This window comes from Lepidochelys kempii, chromosome 20, assembly GCF_965140285.1.
Source record: "Lepidochelys kempii isolate rLepKem1 chromosome 20, rLepKem1.hap1, whole genome shotgun sequence".
Classification (NCBI taxonomy): Eukaryota; Metazoa; Chordata; order Testudines; family Cheloniidae; genus Lepidochelys; species Lepidochelys kempii.
In genome coordinates, this window is record NC_136399.1 from 3,832,968 (window position 1) to 3,853,141 (window position 20,174).

Here is a 20,174-nt window from a genome sequence, read left to right on the forward strand (position 1 = left end):
GCGGGACCTAGTGGATGAGAGCGGTGATTGGGGCTGGGTGTCAGGACTCCTGGGTTCTATTCCTGGTTGTGGGAGGGGAGCGGGACCTAGTGGATGAGAGCGGTGAGAGGGGCTGGGTGTCAGGACTCCTGGGTTCTATTCCTGGTTGTGGGAGGGGAGCGGGACCTAGTGGATGAGAGCGGTGAGAGGGGCTGGGTGTCAGGACTCCTGGGTTCTATTCCTGGTTGTGGGAGGGGAGCGGGACCTAGTGGATGAGAGCGGTGAGAGGGGCTGGGTGTCAGGACTCCTGGGTTCTATTCCTGGTTGTGGGAGGGGAGTAGGACCTAGTGGATGAGAGCGGTGAGAGGGGCTGGGTGTCAGGACTCCTGGGTTCTATTTCTGGTTGTGGGAGGGGAGCAGGGTCTAGTGGTTGGGGGGGCAGGGTGACAGATCTCCTAGGTTCTATTCCCAGTTCTGGGAGGCCATATGCTCTAGGAACAAGAACAGAGAACTGGATTCAGGACTCCTGGGTTCCATCTGTGGTTCTGTCACTGACTTGCAGGGTGAGCAGTGGGCGTTCTCCCCGCAGGCTGTGCCAGGGAAGGAGAAGCTATCCAGCGCCACGGGGTTAAGGCTTGAGCCGAGTGCACAGCAGGCGATGGAGTCCGGTGCGTATCGCTGCTGGTTGCTCTCTGTGCCACGCTGCTGCGGTTGGTCTGTGCGGTACCAGCTGGGTTAGCTGAGCTCTGGAGCACATGCTGGCCTCCTCACAACCGCAGTGAGCACCCTGGGGTGCTCCCAAGCACTGCGAGTCCGAGGGTTTGGGAGTCTCCATCCTCGTCCTGTCTGTTATGAAGGAAGCTGTTAGCCCCAAACTGAACTTTCCTGGATTTTCACAGCCCACAGCCAGAGGAAGGATGGGCCAGCAGTGGGGCACACGCATAACCTAGGTTCAATGCCCTGCTCTGGTGCCTCACTGGGTGACTATGGGCACGTCACTTAGTGTCTCTGTGCCTCAGTTTCCCTTCTGTGCACCGATGGGGCCAGATAAGGGTTAGACCCTAGACAGCTCGATCCAGCCCATTGTCCCTGGGAATGCCGTGAGCTCTCGACATCGTCCCATCGGTCGCCTACGTCAGATGTGCTATGACATCACCAGAGGCGGCACCCGCACGACGGGGCGAGATCGCACGTGAGGGCGAAGGCGTGTGCGAGCTCAGGAACGGCGGACGTGTCCCGTGACGTCCCCCTGGCTTTCCCGCCGGGCCGCACACCCCTGCGAGGCTGCTCCCGTGATGTCACGGTGTGTGCTGGTGACATCACAATGCAGTGCAATGACGTTTCCATGACGGACGGCCATTTTGGATGCTGTAATGGGGGGCGGGGGTGTGAAATGGGATTAATGCGGGGGGGGGGCGGTCTGCAGTGGGTAACCATAGTAACTGTGGCCAGCCCAGCCCCGTTCCCTGGTAACCATAGCAACCCCGGCCAGCCCCTCTTCTCCGGAACCGCCCTCCGAGCGCCCGTCTCGCGACACTTCCGCTCTGCGCCGCGGTGCATTGTGGGGCTCGTAGTTCCGCGGCCGGCGGGCGGGGGCGGCGCTGGGGAGCGCGGCCGGCGGGACTACAGGCCCCACGAGGCACCGCGGCGGCCGGCCCGGCGCGTCGTTGCATCAGCGGGCGGCGCGGCGCGTGGCCGGGCGAGGATGCGGCTCTACCTGAGCGAGGGCAGCGCCCAGGGCCTCAAGGTGCTGGCGGCGGCCGGGGCCAGCGGGGCCCGCGTGCGGCTGGAGCGGGTCCCCCCGGACGGTGAGTGGGGCGGGGCGGGGCCCGCCCCCCCGAGTCCCTCCCGGCGCCCCCCCCGGGCTCCCCTCCCCGCCCCCAACCTGCCCGCCCCCCCCGGGCTCCCCTCCCCGCCCCCCCCCCCGGGCTCCCCTCCCCGCCCCCTCCCTGCCCGCCCCCCTTCCCTGCCCCCAGCGCCCGCCCGGGCTCCCCTCCCCGCCCCCAACCTGCCCGCCCCCAGCGCCCCCCCCCGGGCTCCCCTCCCCGCCCCCAACCTGCCCGCCCCCCCTCCCTGCCCCCAGCGCCCGCCCGGGCTCCCCTCCCCGCCCCCAACCTGCCCGCCCCCCCTCCCTGCCCCCAGCGCCCCCCCGGGCTCCCCTCCCCGCCCCCAACCTGCCCGCCCCCCCCGGGCTCCCCTCCCCGCCCCCCCCCGGGCTCCCCTCCCCGCCCCCAACCTGCCCGCCCCCCCCGGGCTCCCCTCCCCGCCCCCCCCCCCGGGCTCCCCTCCCCGCCCCCAACCTGCCCGCCCCCCCCGGGCTCCCCTCCCCGCCCCCCCCCGGGCTCCCCTCCCCGCCCCCAACCTGCCCGCCCCCCCCGGGCTCCCCTCCCCGCCCCCCCCCCGGGCTCCCCTCCCCGCCCCCAACCTGCCCGCCCCCCCTCCCTGCCCGCCCCCCTTCCCTGCCCCCAGCGCCCGCCCGGGCTCCCCTCCCCGCCCCCAACCTGCCCGCCCCCCCTCCCTGCCCCCAGCGCCCGCCCGGGCTCCCCTCCCCGCCCCCAACCTGCCCGCCCCCCCCCGGGCTCCCCTCCCCGCCCCCCCCCGGGCTCCCCTCCCCGCCCCCAACCTGCCCGCCCCCCCTCCCTGCCCCCAGCGCCCGCCCGGGCTCCCCTCCCCGCCCCCAACCTGCCCGCCCCCCCCTCCCTGCCCCCAGCGCCCCCCCGGGCTCCCCTCCCCGCCCCCAACCTGCCCGCCCCCCCCCGGGCTCCCCTCCCCGCCCCCCCCCGGGCTCCCCTCCCTGCCCCCAACCTGCCCGCCCCCCCCCCGGGCTCCCCTCCCCGCCCCCAACCTGCCCGCCCCCCCCCCGGGCTCCCCTCCCCGCCCCCAACCTGCCCGCCCCCCCCCCCGGGCTCCCCTCCCTGCCCCCAACCTGCCCGCCCCCCCCGGGCTCCCCTCCCCGCCCCCAACCTGCCCGCCCCCCCTCCCTGCCCCCAGCGCCCCCCCGGGCTCCCCTCCCCGCCCCCAACCTGCCCGCCCCCCCTCCCTGCCCCCAGCGCCCGCCCGGGCTCCCCTCCCCGCCCCCAACCTGCCCGCCCCCCCTCCCTGCCCCCAGCGCCCGCCCGGGCTCCCCTCCCCGCCCCCAACCTGCCCGCCCCCCCTCCCTGCCCCCAGCGCCCCCCCGGGCTCCCCTCCCCGCCCCCAACCTGCCCGCCCCCCCCGGGCTCCCCTCCCCGCCCCCCCCCGGGCTCCCCTCCCCGCCCCCCCCCGGGCTCCCCTCCCCGCCCCCAACCTGCCCGCCCCCCCCCCGGGCTCCCCTCCCTGCCCCCAACCTGCCCGCCCCCCCCCGGGCTCCCCTCCCCGCCCCCCCCCGGGCTCCCCTCCCCGCCCCCAACCTGCCCGCCCCCCCTCCCTGCCCCCAGCGCCCCCCCGGGCTCCCCTCCCCGCCCCCAACCTGCCCGCCCCCCCTCCCTGCCCCCAGCGCCCGCCCGGGCTCCCCTCCCTGCCCCCAACCTGCCCGCCCCCCCCCGGGCTCCCCTCGGGCTCCCCTCCCTGCCCCCAACCTGCCCGCCCCCCCCCGGGCTCCCTGCCCGCCCCCCCCGGGCTCCCCTCCCCGCCCCCAACCAGCCCGCCCCCCCCGGGCTCCCCTCCCCGCCCCCAACCTGCCCGCCCCCCCCGGGCTCCCCCCCGCCCCTCCTCCCAACCCCCCCAGCGCCCCCCCGGGCTCCCCTCCCCGCCCCCAACCTGCCCGCCCCCCCCCCGGGCTCCCCTCCCCGCCCCCAACCTGCCCGCCCCCAGCGCCCCCCCCCCGGGCTCCCCTCCCGCCCCCAACCTGCCCGCCCCCCTCGGAACCCCCCCAGGGTCCCTCCCCGCCCCCAACCTGCCCGTCCCACTCCCAATCCCCCACCCCGGGCTCCCGGCCCCTCCTCCTGCCCCCAACCTGCCGGGCCCCTCCCCCGCACCCCTGGGCTCCCCCTCTCGCCCCCACAGGGCCCTCTCGGGCTCCTCCCTCGCACCCCCTCCTAACCCCCTTGCCCCCTCACCCCCCAGCTTCCCCACATGCCCCCCCCCCAGACTCCCCTCCGCGGGCCCGGATCACCAAACTGCCACTTACCCGACCGTGCCTGGGACCCCAATGCCCATTCCCCCAACCACCCCAGTGTCCTGCCTCCCAATTCCCAGCCTTTTAGTGCTCCACTCCCCAGGCGGTCCTCCCCCCTTTCACCCCCTCCGGCCTGGGGCCCCCAGGGCTGCTGCTTCCTCCTCTTCCTACACGTCCACCTGCCCCCCAGCACCCCTCCCATCCAGCCTCCTCCTGTTCCCCAGAGTACTGTGCCTCCCCCTCCCCCAGGATTACTCCTGGCCATGCCCCTGTGCCCCCTCCCCATGTCATCGCCCCTTTCCTCTTCCCTTTCTGCCCAGGGCACATCCCCTGTGCCCCCTTAGGAGACCTCCTCTCCTGCCCATGGCCCCCTCACAGTTCTCCCCTCTCTTGCCCTGTTCCCCTCCCACCTGGAGCCCCCACAGGTCCTTGCCAGATGTGTCCTCTCATGGACCATCTTCTATGACCCCCTTCCCGATATCCCTAGGGACGCTCCTAGTGTCCTCTTCCCCTTTTCAGGGACCCCGTCTCTACTGCCCCTGTTTCCCTAGCCCCTTCTTCTCTGGGGTCACCTCCCTCAGGGCCCCCCCCAATCCCCCCCTTGTTGTGCCTTACTTCCCTCAGGGGCCCCGCCCCTCAGTCCTCCCCTCTCCCTAGGCCCTGGTCTTCTCCTTGGCTCATGCTCCAGTGCCCTAATGCCACGTGCCTTCCCCTCTGCAGGTCGCGTGGTTCCTTTCCTCACCCACCCACGGGTGCCAGCCCTGCACCTGGACAGCGGCACTTTCCTCTTCTCCCCAAATGCCATCTGTCAGTAAGTGTCCCCTGCTGGTTTCTGGGCTGGAGGGTCTCCAGCTAATTCACCGGAGGGTCAGCACTCCCTGAGCACACGCTGTCCAGCTGCTGGGTCAGTGCAGCTCCTAGGGTGACCAGACAGCAAATGTGGAAAATCAGGACGGGGTTGGGGGGTAATAGGAGCCTAGATAAGAAAAAGACCCTAAAATCGGGACATCAGGCCACCCTAGCCGCTCCTGGGAATGGTGCCCCCAATGGTGCCTGCTGCAGTCGGACAAGGAACTTGGCATCTTGCTGTTCTCGGGTCCTGCCCTGTTCTGGAGCAATCAGCGTTCGGGGCTGGATCCTGCCCCAGGATCTAGGGCCTAGCAACCCTCTGGTTTTGCTGAAGTGTTTCCTGCAGCTTTCAGGGCCCAGCGGGGGAGGAGTTCCTGGTTGGGAGGTGATGGCGGTACCTGGGGAGTGGGCTCTGGTGCAGCGTTTCTCAAATGCGGGGTCTGGCCACCAGGGGCCATAACAGCCGGCGGGGGTGGGAGTGCAAAGTATCGGCCTCTTCCCTCCCTCCCTGTTGCTCCTGGATGCGCAGCCCTGCACTGGCTCTGGAGACAGGCGGGGCACAACATTGGAGGTGCAGGGCCTAGGAGCAAGGTTAGTTCTCGACCCGGTGAGGGGTCGGGGCTCAGGCTTCAGCCCTGGGGTGATTGGGCAGCAGTGGGACTTGGGGAGCCTGACCGTGGGCCTTTGGGTGCCGAACCCCAGCTTCGGGCTCTGGCTCCAGTACCGGGTGCTCGTCCCGGCTGCATGGCCGCGGGCTCCGACTCCCAGGGCGTGGACACCCGGCTCCGCCCATTGCCCTGGGCTTCTGCTGCCTCCCTTGGGCCCCCATGCTTCCTCCCTTGGGCCCCCATGCTTCCCCCCATGGCCCCTGGTTCCCGCTGCCTCCCCCTCTCACACCCCCCACCCCCATCCAGGGTTTAATCTGTCCTGCGGCTTGCCGAGAACTGATATGAAACAGGCAAGCGTCACTTTGTCCGGCACACTTACTACATGAAGAAATGACAAGGATTTGGGTGCGTGTATGTGCACGTTTGTTTGTCCCTCTGAATGTTAATTAAGTGTTTTAGGAAAACATGTCAGTGCGGCCGCCAGCGAGAGTTGGTGGCTGCCCTCTGAGGCCACCGTACAACTTGAGTCCCCTGCCTGGTGGCTAGAGCAAAGGGGACATTGGGACTCCTGGGTCTGTTCCCAGCTGTGCCAGTGACCTGCTGTGTGAGCGTGGGGAAGTCAACACTCTGGGGACAGGCGCTGAGTGGAGTTACCTGGGCTGCACAATCCCCTGGGCTGGATCTGCTGTGTGCATTCAGCGCTCCCTTTCCTTCCTGTCCTGCAGGTACTTCTTCCTCTTAGCTGGAAAGGAGCCTGACGATCTCACCAATCAGTGGCTTGAATGGGAAGCAACGGAGCTGCAGGTGGGTCACCTGGAGAAGCCCAACTTGGCAGCAACACTCCAGGGCACGACGCTGATGGGGCAAAACGTGGGCTCCCTTCGACGCTGCTCCAGCCCAGCTAAACCTTTGTCTCTGTCCTTAGCCGGCCGTGTCCACAGCCCTGTATTGCCACCTGGTGCAAGGAAAAAAAGAAGTTCTAGGGGCCATCAGGAAACGGTTAACCTACATTGATCAAAGCTTGACCAGCAAGGCCACTCCTTACCTCGCCGGGGTGAGTAACGTACTCCCCAGGGTACGGACTGGGGAAACCGGGGCACACTGAGCTGAAGTGCCTTCTGTCTCCCACAGCAAGGGCATGGCTGGGTTGGGAATAGAACCCAGGAGCCCTGGCTTTTGGTCCCCTGATCTTTGGAATCACTTAAATCGTTAGCACAGGGGAGCTCAGACTTCACCCCACAAAGGGCCACGCGGGCAGCTGGCCAGGTGCTCAAAGTCACGTGAAGGAAGCCGCGTGTAGCGTCTGTCTCTGATGTGGTGAGCTGTGCCCGCAGAGGACGAGTGCCAGCATGGAATGCTAGCATCTCGCTCGGGGCTGCAGGGATGTATTGCTCTCCTGCAATAAACATGGCTGCACAAAGACAGCCCTGGCTGCTGTGCAGAGACCCCTGGCATCCGGCTCCCCACTGCTCTCACCCTCACGCGCTCTGCTTTCCTCTAGGAGGCAGAATCAGTAGCCGACGTTGTCCTGTGGGCCACCCTGTACCCTGTGTTGCGGGATGAATTCGGCCTGCCAGGTAAGAGCTGGTGTCCCAAGGGTCTGCTCAGCACTGGGCTCCTGCGCCCGTGTGGGATGACGCTTTTCTTGGCCTCTTGGTGCTGACGCCCTTCTCCTCTTTCGAAGATGAACTGCCGGCTCTGAGGAGCTGGTTCCAGACCATGAACCTCTTGGAGCCCTGCAGAAGTGCCGCGGAGTCCGTGCTGACGCCCAAGGGAGCCCAGGAGTTCAAAGCCTATCTACAGAAACAGCCAGAGCCCAGCCTGCACTGGGAGACGCCAGCAACTAATGAGCCAGAGGTACTGTCCCCCACTTCGCTCTGGCACAGCGGCCCCCCTGTCCGGGGGCTGGCTGCGCTAGGTGGACCTGGGGACTGAGCCAGGCTGGGGATTCCCGCAATTCTTCAGGATGCGGAAGCTGTCTCAGGCCCCATCTGCTCAGCCATGGACCCATCCTGCTGCTGCTCTGGGGGGTACGGTGGGGGGTATCCTTGCTGGTCAGAGAAACCCACAGGCCTTTAAACAGCGGCTGTTCTGAGCTCTGGGCCCCAAACCCAAGTGTGTGTCATAAAACCAGCCGTCAGGGACAACTGAACTGAAACGTGCCTGGGAACAGCGAGGCTTACAGCGGGTGTGCAGGGCGCCCGTTTTGCGGGAGGAAAAGCTCAGAGCCCCCAGCCTGGAGCTCTTCAGCCCCATGTTGGAGCACGGGGCCCCAGCTGGCAGCTTTCTCTGTCGGTGGCGTTGCCTTGAGCCAAGGCCCTAGCGCTGCCCCGCCCTGCTCACCTGGCGTCCCTCCCGCTAGGAAGAGGAATTGGCCGAGCGCTCGTTGTCGGAGGAAGAAATCGCAGCTGCTGCGGAAGCCTGGCCCAGAGGCCCGGCAGCCCTGCCCGAACGCTGGCAGCCGCCGAGCCCTGTGTGAGTGCCACGGGGTGGGGAGAAGGGAGCTGAGCGGGGGGCGGGAGGCACCGCTGTGTAAGGGGCTGGCTCCGTCACCCGTGAAAGGCCCTTTGGCTGGCCCATGATCACTCGGGGAGCAATGGGAGGGGGTCCCTCGTCCTGTTCTCTCCCTGGGCAGCGCACCTGGTTTGGGGGGCCAGAGTCCAGCCATCTGCCCCCAGCCTGCAGGCCAGGATTCCCCCACCCCCTTTGTTCTGCAGTGTCCCGCTGTCCCTGGGTGGCTCATGGCCCTTTTCTCCCCAGGCTGCCGGTGGAGGGCAGAAGGAACGTCCTGATCACCAGCGCCTTGCCCTATGTCAACAACGTGCCCCACCTGGGGAACATCATTGGCTGCGTCCTCAGTGCTGACGTCTTCGCCAGGTACGGTGGCCCGGGGCAGGCCCCGGCGGTTTGGCAGCTTTGGCCAGGAGCCTCGGCCAGCCCCCAGCGCAGCCCTGCTGGGCTCCCAGAGGAAAGGGGAACGCAGGGTCTTCCCAGCTGGAGCAGCCGTGTCCCAGCCTGGAGGAGGGTGAGGGTTGGCTGGCAGAGAGGGCCAACTTCTCAGGCTGCAGCCTGGGGGCCCACGCTGCTGTGTGGCCATGAATGGCAGCTGTGGCCCTGGGTATCGCAGGCACTTGTGGTACCAGGGGCAGTTGGTCCATCTGTCCCATGGGGTCAGTAAGATAGAAGGGTGCCCAAGGACAGAGTTTAGAGGCCACTTCCCAGAGCCAGCCCCACAACTCCCCCCACCCACCCAAGGGGTCCAGCACAGAAGCTCTCAAACCCCAGGGGCCTCTGCAGCCTCCAAGGGCAGGGGGGCTCAAGCCACCTCCAGGGGATCCCGTCTCCTAAGGCTCTCCCCCTTCGGCCAGGTACTGCCGCCTACGGAACTGGAACACGCTGTATGTGTGTGGGACGGACGAGTACGGGACGGCCACGGAGACCAAGGCCCTGGAGGAGGGGCTGACGCCCCAGCAGATCTGCGACAAGTACAATGCCATCCACGCCCAGATCTACCGCTGGTTCGACATCTCCTTTGACTATTTTGGCCGGACCACCACACCCCACCAGACCACGTAGGTGTCGCGCCGGCATGGGGAGTCACTGGAGCGGGGCCCACGGGGCCGGACTGGGGAGGTCCAGGGAGGGAGGACGACCCAGAGCTGGGGAGTGTGGGACACTCCCCATGGGGCTACCATGGCTCCGTCAGGACACCGTAGTTGTCCCCTGGGCGTGGCACGTTGGGCATTGATGCCCCGAGCACTCAGCACTTAACTGAGCATGGACAGATGTTCCCCCTCCGGACCGAGGCACGACCTGCCCCTCGCGTTCCTTGAGCTGCTGCTGCAGTCTGGGGGCAATGGCTGGCAGGAGGCGGGGTCCCTAGTGTAGCCTTTGCTGGCGGGGGGGCTGTTCTCCCATCATCCTCCGGCATGTCTCAGGATAGCCCAGGACATCTTCCAGCGCCTGCTGGAGCGCGACATGCTGCGGACGGACACCGTGGACCAGCTGCGGTGCGAGCGTTGTCAGCGCTTCCTGGCCGACCGCTTCGTGGAGGGCACCTGCCCCTTCTGCAACTACGAGGAGGCCCGAGGCGACCAGTGTGACAAGTGCGGGAAGCTCATCAACGCGGTGGAGCTCAAGGTACCGTGGTGGGCGGGAGGCAGACGCTGTCCCGGGGCCGGCATGCGGGGCACCAGGGGCATGGCAGGAGACGGGCAGTAAGCGCTTGGCCACTCTGTGCCCCCGGCGTGACACTCCCCAGGGAACCTGGGAAGGCGGCTCTTCACTCGTGCCCATCGGCAGAGTCCCTGCCCCATGCACTGTGGTCTCTGCATTCTTCCCCTCCCCCCTTGCCCCGCTTCACAGGCCGTGTGCTTCCTCCCCGCAGAAACCTCAGTGCAAAGTGTGCAAAGACTCCCCGGTGCTGAAGTCCTCGCAGCATCTCTTCCTGGACCTGCCCAAGGTAAGTGCAGCTGCCCGGGCTTGGGGGCAGTGGAGGAGAGGGGGCAGGAGTCTGGAAGGCGGGGTGGAGAAACCACTCCCCTCCCCATCCTGCGACAGCTCCGGCTCATCTCTTGTCCCCTGGCAGCTGGAGGGGCGCCTGGAGAAGTGGTTGGAGCAGTCGTGGGCCACGGGTGACTGGACGGCCAACTCCCGCTTCATCACCCGCTCCTGGATCCGTGACGGCCTCAAGCCCCGCTGCATCACCCGCGACCTGAAATGGGGGACTCCCGTCCCGTTGGACGGCTTCCGCGACAAGGTGAGCTGGGCCGCAGGTGGGCGGGGCCGGAGCCGCTCAGCCTGGGACCCCCCACTGCTCGCTCTGTCACCGGGAGCGTCCTCTGCCTTGGTGCTCCAGCAGGGCGTCTGCCTTGCAGCCGCGGGCCTGCTCTGGGGTGGGCTGTGTCCAAGGAACTGTCTGTCACGGAGTCCCCGGTCGATGCTCTGGGATGGCTCCCTACGAAGCCAGTCAGGACTCTGGGGAAGTCTCCTCTCTGGGAGCAGACTGTCCCCAGGGCAAGAAGCTCACACGGCTTCCACCTTCCTGGGTCTGACCTCAGAGCATTCAGCATCCTCCGCCCCTCCGTGCGCTTCCCACAGCGAGTCCGCCCAGGCAGGGTCCGGGGGCAGCCAGAGGGTCCTGCCCCCCAACTCCGCAGTCAGACGGGACTCTCAGCCAGCCAATCAAACAGAAGGTTTATTAGATGACAGGAACATGGTCTAAAACAGAGCTTGTAGGTACAGAGAACAGGACCCCTCAGCCGGGCCCATTTTGGGGGGCAGTGAGCCAGACAAACCTGTCTGCACTTCACTTCTTGTCCCCAGCCAGCCCCAAACTGGCTCACCCTCCAGCCCCTGCTCCTCTGGGCTTTGTCCCTTTCCCAGGCCAGGAGGTCACCGGATTCCTTTGTTCTCCAACCCTTTAGCTAATTTATTTGAGCATAAGCTTTTGTGAGCTACAGCTCACGTCATCAGATGTATGCAGTGGAAAATACAGCCACCAGGTTTGCCGTGACATTATCGGGGATACTGTTCCTGACGGCTTGTAGTCCATCTTTGTGTGGAATGTTGGTGTAGAGGGCTTCTACATCCAAAGTGGCCGGGATGGTGTTTTCAGGAAGATCACCGATGGATTGTAGTTTCCTCAGGAAGTCAGTGGTGTCTCGAAGATAGCTGGGAGTGCTGGTTGCGTAGGGCCTGAGGAGGGAGTCTACATAGCCAGACTATCCTGCTGTCAGGGTGCCAATGCCTGAGATGATAGGGCGTCCAGGATTTCCAGGTTTATGGATCTTGGGTAGCAGATAGAATACCCCTGCTCGGGGTTCTGTGTGGATTTGTCCTTGTGCTTTTTCAGGGAGTTTCCTGAGCAGATGGTGTAGTTTCTTTTGGTAACCCTCAGTGGGATCAGAGCATAATGGCTTGTAGAAAGTGGTGTTGGAGAGCTGCCGAGCAGCCTCTTGTTCATATTCCGACCTAGTCATGATGACAACAGCACCTCCGCACAGACACACCCGTAGAACCCCGACCAGGGGTATTCTATCTGCTATCCAAGATGTAGCTCACGGAAGCTTATGCTCAAATAAAATTTAGTCTCTGAGGTGCCACAAGTCCTCCTTTTCTTTTTGCGGATACAGACTAACACGGCTGCTACTCTGAACCCTTTAGCTATCACCTTGCAGGGGGGAGCAGGGCCCAGGCCATCAGGAGACACAGTGTTGGCCATTTACGTACACTGGTCCTTTGCTCTGCAACAATTACACCCCCTGCCTTATTCCCACCACCTAGAGACTTAAGAAATGCATTGGGGAAACTGAGGCACGCCTACAGTATTTAGAGGAAACATTAAGAACAGTCCCACTTTGTCACACCGTCCTGCTACATCCCTGGGTGCCCCCTTGGCATGGGGGTGCTGTATATGTGGTCTGGGCTAGAGCAGCAGGCTCAGCCTCGGAGACTGACTTGGCCAAAGGCGAGCGAGTCCCTGGGCTGGAGCTGTGCTGAGCCCCTGCCTGCAGGAGGAAGCGACCGCAGCCTCACCACACAGCCGCCCATGTGCCGCTCCGTCCCCACAGGTGTTCTACGTCTGGTTCGATGCCCCGATCGGCTACCTGTCCATCACGGCCAACTACACCGACCAGTGGGAGAGGTGGTGGAAGAACCCGCAGCAGGTGAGGTGCCGTCGAACCCGGCCCCCCTCGGTGGGTTGGGATCTGGCCCCAGCTGGGAGGGGAGCTGGGGAGTTGGGACTTCTGGGTTCTGCTCCGGATCTGCAGCCTGTCCCCTCCCTGGCTTGTGGTGCCATGGCTGGGAAATGTTCTAGGAGGCAGCGTAGGAATCAGTGGTCCCCGGGGGGATGGGGGAGCCCAGCTGGGACTCATTAGGAGTCTGGAGTGGGCAGAACTTGCCAAGGAGACGAGAAGGAGCAAGGGACGGGGCAGCGCCCACGGTACCACCCAGCTCCAGGGTGTGTGCGGGCCAGGCTGGCTCTGAGGGTGGGACTGACCCCTTCCCCCGAGCCGTGCCCCTGGGCTTGGCACCACTGGGACTGGACCCCTCTCCCTCCACCGCCTTCCAGGTCCAGCTCTACAACTTCATGGCCAAGGACAACGTCCCCTTCCACAGCGTTGTCTTCCCCTGCACACTGCTCGGTGCTGAGGATAACTACACGCTGGTCAACCACCTCATTGCCACAGGTACCGCGGGGGGCAGTGTGGAGCAGGCCAGTGAAGCAGGGGACGGTGCAGGGGTGGGGGGCCGGGCAGTGCTGGGTGGTCCAGGGAGGGGCTGGGATGGGGGAGCCTGGGCAGGGCTGGTAGCTAGGGGGCAGTGCTGGGTGGGCCAGGGAGGGGATGGGGGATAGGCTCCAGGGGATGATGTGCAGACGCCAGTCTCTCGTGCCATCCCCAGAGTACCTCAACTACGAGGACGGGAAGTTCTCCAAGAGCCGCGGCGTGGGGGTGTTTGGGGACATGGCCCAGGACACGGGGATCCCTGCTGACATCTGGCGCTTCTACCTGCTCTTCCTGCGCCCCGAGGGGCAGGACAGCACCTTCTCCTGGACCGACCTCATGCTGAAGAACAACTCGGAGCTGCTCAACAACCTGGGCAACTTTGTCAACAGGTACCGGGGGGGCCCCGCGGGGGGCACCAGGTGCAGAGGGGTCTGTAGGGGTTGGGAGCTGGGGCAGGCTGTGGATGTGGGGGTCGCTGGTGGGAGATGGGCCAGGCTTGGCGTGTGGGGTGGTGAGGGAAAGTGGTGGGGATGTGGCTGACTCTCCCTCCTCCCCCCAGGGCTGGGATGTTCGTCTGTAAGTTCTTCGGTGGGCGCGTCCCCCACATGGAGCTGGGCACGGACGACAAGCGGCTGCTGGCTCACGTCACCCTGGAGCTGCGTCAGTACAACCAGCTGCTGGAGAAGGTCCGGTGCGTCCCAGGGGCTGAGGGGCACCGGTGGGATGGCGCTGGCCCGGCCCTGCCCGGGTGTGGTCAGTGTACGGTGCGGGGCACAGAGTGGCCAGCCCCCAGGAACCCCGCTGCCCTGTGTTGGCTTGTGCCAGGAGGGTGTGGCCTGCGGGATACATGGGGGATAGCTAGCAGAAGAGGCCGTGTCCCATGCAGCCAGGGACAGCAAGCTGGAGAGATTCCTTCCCCAGCCCATCGTGGCGGGTGGCTGGCGGGTCTCGCCAGCGTGCTCAGGGTCCATCCGGTCGCCGTAAGTGGGGTCGGGCAGGAATTTCCCCCGGGTCAGATCGGCCGAGATTTTCACCTCCCTCTGCAGCAAGGGACCTGGGCAGATCTGAACTCACGTCAATGGTGACTTCTCTGGAGCGTGGGCTCTGGAACCCAGGATTGGAGAAGGTCGGAGGCCAAATGCGAGGTGGGGTGGGGGGCAGGTTGTGGGGCCTGCGATGTGCAGGGCAGATTAGGTGATCACCCTGCTCCATGCTGGTGCAGAGTCTGAGTCCCTGTCTCTTCTCTTCCCCCCCGCATCCCCCCGCGTGCAGGATTCGGGATGCTCTGCGCTGTATCCTGAGTGTTTCTCGCTATGGCAACCAGTACATCCAAGTGAACGAGCCCTGGAAACGGATCAAGGGTCAGGACGCTGACAGGTAGGGGGCAGGGCCAGATCCACCCACCAGCTCACCCCTGGAGGGCAGAGGAACACCCCGGGGGGGAGGGAAATCAGGCCTGCCTGGCTCAGCAGGCAGGGGAGCTGTTCCAGGGGCTTAGTTAAGCCCTAGTGACCTGGTGAATGGGCCAAACTCATCTCCTGCCACTTGATATGGGATCCCCTCCCTGCTACCCCGCTCTGCCCCTCACTCCTGACCCACAGCTCCCTGCTCTCCCGGCCCTGGGCTCCCCACACCACAGCTCTGCCCCTCAATCCTGACCTGCAGCCCCCTGCTAGCCCAGCTCAGCCCCTTCTACCCCAAACCTGGGCTCCCCCCACAGCTCTGCCCCACTCTGCTGGTGCCCCTCAATCCCAACCCGCAGCCCCCTGCTAACCCAGCCTCCCCATGGTGCTGATTTCGGCCGTTAGTTTTGCGGCTGGGAGCCAGGCTGATGCCCCCAAACACACTGAGATTGCTGGAGTCTGTGCCCTGCTCCACACTCCCCCCAGCTCTGATGGGGGGGTCCCGTTTTCCAGGACTCGGGCGGGCACCGTGACAGGCGTGGCCGTCAATATCGCCTCCCTGATCTCAGTCATGCTGCAGCCATACATGCCCAGCATCAGCGCCACCATCCAGCACCAGCTCTCTGTGCCGAAGGCCTGCAATGTGCTGACTGACACCTTCCACTGCCTCCTACCCCCTGGGCACCAGATTGGCACGGTAGGCACGCAGCCAGGGGCTGGCAGAGTGGGGGGTGGCGGGAAGGCAGTGGGCAGGGCGGGCGGTGGCTCAGCTGGCTGGGGGTTAATGTCTCCCCCTCTCCTGCCAGGTGAGCCCCCTGTTCCAGAAGCTGGAGAGTGAGCAGATTGAAGCCCTGCGGAAGCGGTTTGGTGAAGGGCAGGTGAGGAAGGGGGAGCCCCAATCGTGACCCCTGCCCGTGGAATCCGTGGCGCTCTGGGGCCTGCTTGTACAGGGAGCCATTTCCTGGGGGCTAGAGCAGCCCCCCCAAAACCTCCTGTGTTGCATGACCTGCTGCTGGAAGCCCAGCCTCACCTGCTGTGCGGGTGGGGGCTCCCCCGGCTGACTGGAAGGAAGCACTTGCCCCCCAGGGGAGCAGGGGTGGTGCAGGGGCGCACAGAAGAGCCCCTGGTTCCTGACTGACATGAAGTTGGGAGGGGACCCCGGCCAGCAGGGAGTGAGTGAATCCCTCTGTGCCCAGGGAGAGCGGGAACCCCTTGCTTGCCTTGCCCAGCTGCATGCTTTGCTGTCTTGCTACCTGTCCTCATCTGCTCTCTCCTTTCCCAGCTGGAAGACTCCACCATGGAGCTGAAGGTAATGCTCGCCCTGCTCTGGGGCACGCTTGGGGGGGGCCCGGGTGGGGGCATGAGTGACAGCCCCTGTCCCTTCCTTTCCTCCCACCCCCCCCCCCCCCAGTGCAAGGGCCAGATGCTGCGTGGCCCAGCCCTGCAGGAGTTAACCATGGGTGGTGCCCCCTCCAATGCTATGGGGACACTGCCCCTACATCCTGCCAGGCTCTCCCTCAACCCCCCCGGAGAGGGGGCTCCCCTAGGCCTGGCGAAGGCCAGGCCGAGCCTGCTGTGTTGGGACTCCCTGACTTCCCTTCCCCTCCACAGGCACATGCTGCCTACGTGGTCTCAGCTGACGTGACACCCCCTGGGCCTGAAGGAGGCGTGGTGCTGGCAGGGGACCCCCAGAAGGCCGATGAGCTGGCCGAGGAGCTGGCCAAACAGGTGAGTGGCACCTCTCCTTGTGCTCAGGGCAGGCTGCATTCTTGGCAGGGCGAAGCCCCCCAGGGCCAGGTATCAGCTGTGGCCCTGCGGTTCAGACTCTCCCCCCACTGGGGCCAGAGCCTCTCCAGCTCTGCATGGGGCAGGAGGGAGCCGGAGCACTGAGCTAACAGCTGCCCTCTGTGCCCAGGCTGACCACGTGCGCCAGCTGAAGGCCAGCAAGGCGGAGAAGGGGCAGATCGATGCTGAGGTCGCCAAGCTGCTGGAGCTGAAGAAGCAGCTGGCGCTGGCTGAGGGGAAGACCCCTGAGCTCCCGGCCCCCAAGGGGAAGAAGAGGAAATAGCTCCTGAGTGCCTCAGAACAGTAGCTCTGGCAGTGGTGGTTCTCCCCCTGCTGGGAGGATCTGCACCTGCCCCCTCCAGCCCCTGAAGAAATATCTGTGAGCAGCCCAAGCCCAGCCTCCCCTTTGGGCTCGTCCTGCAGCCGGGCCGCGGCGAGTGCAAGGAGCCCCCGCCCGTCCTGCAGCCGGGCCGCGGCGAGTGCAAGGAGCCCCCGCCCGTCCTGCAGCCGGGCCGCGGCGAGTGCAAGGAGCCCCCGCCCGTCCTGCAGCCGGGCCGCGGCGAGTGCAAGGAGCCCCCGCCCGTCCTGCAGCCGGGCCGCGGCGAGTGCAAGGAGCCGGAGAGCCACGCAGGCGTATGGAGTGTAATGGGGGAAGTGCTGACCGCGCAGCAATGTACAATAAAGGGTTTGCTCGACACGCTGTGCTGCTCATTACAACAGCCCCTCCCGCTGCTCCAGGAGTCACCGGCCCTCGTTCCCTCGTTCAATAGCCGTCAGTCATGGGGGGGCTGTGCCAGCTGGCAGGGGAAAACATGGCCTGGGGCCTGCTAGCCCCAAGCACTGCACTGGCAACAACCAGGAGGGGGAGCTCCTGCCATCCAGGTCCTTTGCCAGCTCTCCCCATGCAGCACCAGCAGATGTAGGGCCCCCCGGGGCTGCTGTCTGTCATTCTGCCCAGGGCAGCCACTGGTCCGTTCACCCTCCGGTCCAGCCCCTGGCTCTGCACAGCTGCCTTGGGGCAAGGGGGCAACACCCCACCAGCAGGCCTCAGTTCAGTCAGCACCAGGGCCTAGCTGCCCCCCTGTGAGTCCACAGCCAGAGGACACTGCAGCCCCTTGGGCTCAGTTCAGACCTACACCTTCTGCAAGTTCACCATGCGCTCGATCAACGCCGCCCTGGTGGCCTCCACCTCTGCGCTCAGTCGCTCGATCTCCTGCTTGAGCCGCTCGTTCTCTGCCATCAGCTCCGTCACCCTCCTCTCGTTCTGCTCCTTCTCCCTGCTCCGCTTCTTGCCCTGCCCCTGGGGCTGGCTGCTTCTCTTCCTCTTCAGGCCACAGGCAGGGCCTGCCCCCTCCTCGTCCTCTGTGCACGTCTGAGCCGGGGAACTCTGGCTGGAGTCCGATTCAGGGAGCCCTGCCAGCTCCTCAGCCGTTCCGCTCAGCAGCTCCAGCAGCTCGGTCGTCAAGCTGGCATCCAGCTCGCAGCTCCCAGGGCCATCACCTGTCGGCTCCACCAAGGGGGCCGGGAAATCCAAGCCCCATAGCAGCGCCGTGGCATCAAGCGTGGCAAGGTCCTTCTGGAGAGAGAGAGAGTGTGTGTGTCAGTCAGTGGGGCCAAGGGGCAAGCTGGCCTAGTGGATCCCCCCGCCTGCCCCTCACTCACCTGTTCCACTCCCCCAGGGGGCAGGGATGTCCCCCCATTCTCATCTGAGGACAGCACCTCCTGCAGGTCCTCATACCAAGCCTCCAGCTCCCAGCTGGGCAGGGAGGCAGGTACCGGCTCGGCTGCCATCATCAGGTCTGGGCCAGATAGTCTCCCTGGCTAAAGAGGGAGAAAACAGTTAGCAGGGGGCACCGTCCAAAGCTCCCCTCAGCACCCCTCCAATAAGACAAACCAGCTGCTGCCGGAAGAGCTGAAAGGGGCCACGGGAGAGGCTCTGAAGGCCGACGCCACCTCCCTCAGTCATGCTAGGTAGGGCCATCGGCAGTCAGCCCAGAGGCCAGGCAAGGACACAAGGCCCTGGGGAGAGGGCAGCATGGCTCAGCTTGATGCCCTGGCAGGAGGAGCTGTGGGTAGGTGGAGGGCTGCCCTCCTGGGCATCTCCACAGCCTCAGAGTGGGGCAAGCCGGTTCCCCAGCCTTTGGCATCAGCGAGCAGGAAAGCTCCCTTTCATGGGTCCCACAGAACACCCATCTCAGCTGGGTCCTATCCTAACGCATAACGACCGGGCCTTACCTGCTCTCACGTGTGGTTATGTATGAAGATGCACTTTCTTCTAGAAGACTGGGGGGAAAAGCAAAGACAGAATCAGACAAGGCAGCCGTTTGGCAAATCCCCCCCATAGGCCCAGAACCAGGCAACACTAGCAGGGATGGAAAGGAAGGTGTGACACAAATCTACTAGGACCCACTGCCTGCATTCCCCTCCAGCGACCCCAGGCCTCCTCCCCGCTGGGAACCGCTGCCTGCTCCAGCCCGGCGTGACCCCAGGACTCCGCCCCGCTGGGAACTGCTGCCTGCTCCAGCCAGAGGCTATTTTTAGCCCATGACGTTGTGGGAAGTTTCAAGCAATGAGACAACCCTCCGGCCTGCCCCGCTGTGGCCCTCTCCCAGCCGGCTGCTTCCACCCCACTGCTGGGGGAAGAGCCAGGATCTTCTCCCAAGTGCTAGAAGTGCAGCCACCAGAGGCATTGCTGCTGAAAGCCACGCTGAGCCGGGGCTTTGTGGCTGGGATCAAAGGCCAAGGGGAACTGGATTCTCTTGCTCAAAGAGCAAAGCTCGGCAGCCTCAGGCCAAGCTGGCCTGGGAGCCCGGGGAGAGGAGCTGCCTCATCTAACACTGCGCTCGCCCCTATGGTATCTCAGCGCCTTCCTCGTAGGGCAAGGTCCCCAGTCTCCTTCTACTGCCCACCCAGGGGCTCCTGGCCCTCCCAGGGGGGGTTCCCTGGCCAGTTAAGGCAGCATTTCAGAACAGTGCTTCCAAGGTAACCCCCAGAGAAACTCCAAGGGCTTTCGTCAGCCCTCCTGCGCGGCACTTCTGGAGCGACTGATGCAAGAAGGCGGCTGAGGTCGAGGCCCAGAACCACCTTGGGGCCTGGCTGCATAGAGCCGGCCCAGAGGAGTGGGAGCAGAGGCTGGGTGGCTCAAGCATCTGTGCAGGGGAACCTAGTGTCTCAGTAGCACGGGGAAGGAAGTTGTGTTCTTCCCCCCCCCCCCCCCCCAAAGCCTGCTACAGCTTTGCAGGGTAAGCAGCCAAGGAGCTCCTGGAGCAGAAGAACCTGGTCTCCCCAGCCCAGCACTTGAGCCATGGGCCCTGCTGCTCATCCCAGGCAAGTCTAATATGCCTCTCACTCTGGCCTAAGTGCCGGGGGCGGGGAGAATTCACAGCAGGAGTCTGGAAGTTGTATCAGGGCCCTAGCTGCCAGCAGCTGCCCCTCCCTGCGTGGGGCAGGGGCCTTGGGCTTAGAGGCGCCCCCCACTACGGTAAGGACACTGACTGCAGGGGTCAGGAAGGGAAGGGCTGGTCATGCACAAGGTCAGAGCTAGGACTAGGACCCAGGAGTCCTGGCTCAGGCAGTTTCCTCCCTCCCCTCCCCTCCCCGGGACAGAACCAGAGCAGCCCAGACGCTGAATATCTCCCCGCACCCCACGACTCCTGGCACCATCCCTACCCAGAGATGGGACAGAACCCAAGAATCCGGGCTCCCTGCCCCACCCCCCTCCATGGAACCCAGGAGTCCGAGCTCCCTGCCCCACCCCCCTCCCCCCGCCATGGAACCCAGGAGTCCGAGCTCCCTGCCCCGCCGCCCCTCCCCCCGCCATGGAACCCAGGAGTCCGAGCTCCCTGCCCCGCCCCCCCTCCCCCCGCCATGGAACCCAGGAGTCCGAGCTCCCTGCCCCGCCATGGAACCCAGGAGTCCGAGCTCCCTGCCCCGCCCCCCCTCCCCCCGCCATGGAACCCAGGAGTCCGAGCTCCCTGCCCCGCCGCCCCTCCCCCCGCCATGGAACCCAGGAGTCCGGGCTGGCAGTTTAGCCCTGCCCACAGGGCGGCTGGCCAATGGGCTGGTGATAAGGCCCCGGGGGCTCGGCCCCCCCCGCACCTTCCTGCGCGGCCCCTGCTCCCCCTGGCCCCGGCTCCCGCGCTGCCCCCGGCTCATCCTCGACCGCATCTTCTCCCTGCTGCTGCCGGTCCGGAACCGCCGCCTCGGCCGCCGCGCGCCCTTT

General features: G+C 65.9%; 2 protein-coding genes across 4 annotated transcripts; one reads left to right on the plus strand and one right to left on the minus strand.

The window, feature by feature from the left end:
* Positions 1-1,639: 1,639 nt before the first annotated feature.
* MARS1 (methionyl-tRNA synthetase 1) lies at positions 1,640-16,647 on the plus strand. 2 transcript variants are annotated; one of them, XM_078849605.1, is made up of 22 exons: positions 1,640-1,787; positions 4,796-4,886; positions 6,258-6,336; positions 6,458-6,586; positions 7,034-7,109; positions 7,217-7,389; positions 7,895-8,007; positions 8,293-8,409; positions 8,901-9,104; positions 9,471-9,672; positions 9,920-9,994; positions 10,121-10,291; positions 12,105-12,200; positions 12,608-12,725; positions 12,940-13,153; positions 13,324-13,455; positions 14,037-14,141; positions 14,681-14,864; positions 14,974-15,045; positions 15,450-15,476; positions 15,779-15,895; positions 16,083-16,647. In XM_078849605.1, the coding sequence occupies exons 1-22, from the start codon at positions 1,685-1,687 to the stop codon at positions 16,233-16,235; spliced, it is 2,751 nt and encodes a 916-aa protein (XP_078705731.1). In that variant the 5' UTR covers positions 1,640-1,684; the 3' UTR covers positions 16,236-16,647. The 2 variants fall into 2 exon arrangements, with proteins under 2 accessions (XP_078705731.1, XP_078705732.1); XM_078849606.1 differs by lacking the exon at positions 15,450-15,476.
* Positions 16,581-20,153, minus strand: DDIT3 (DNA damage inducible transcript 3). 2 transcript variants are annotated; one of them, XM_078849609.1, is made up of 4 exons: positions 20,051-20,153; positions 18,188-18,235; positions 17,615-17,773; positions 16,581-17,528 (listed from the first exon to the last, which is right to left on the minus strand). In XM_078849609.1, the coding sequence occupies exons 3-4, from the start codon at positions 17,744-17,746 to the stop codon at positions 17,085-17,087; spliced, it is 576 nt and encodes a 191-aa protein (XP_078705735.1). In that variant the 5' UTR covers positions 17,747-17,773; positions 18,188-18,235; positions 20,051-20,153; the 3' UTR covers positions 16,581-17,084. The 2 variants fall into 2 exon arrangements, with proteins under 2 accessions (XP_078705735.1, XP_078705734.1); XM_078849608.1 differs by lacking the exon at positions 20,051-20,153 and having other exon boundaries at positions 18,188-19,647.
* Between the last annotated feature and the right edge of the window lie 21 nt (positions 20,154-20,174).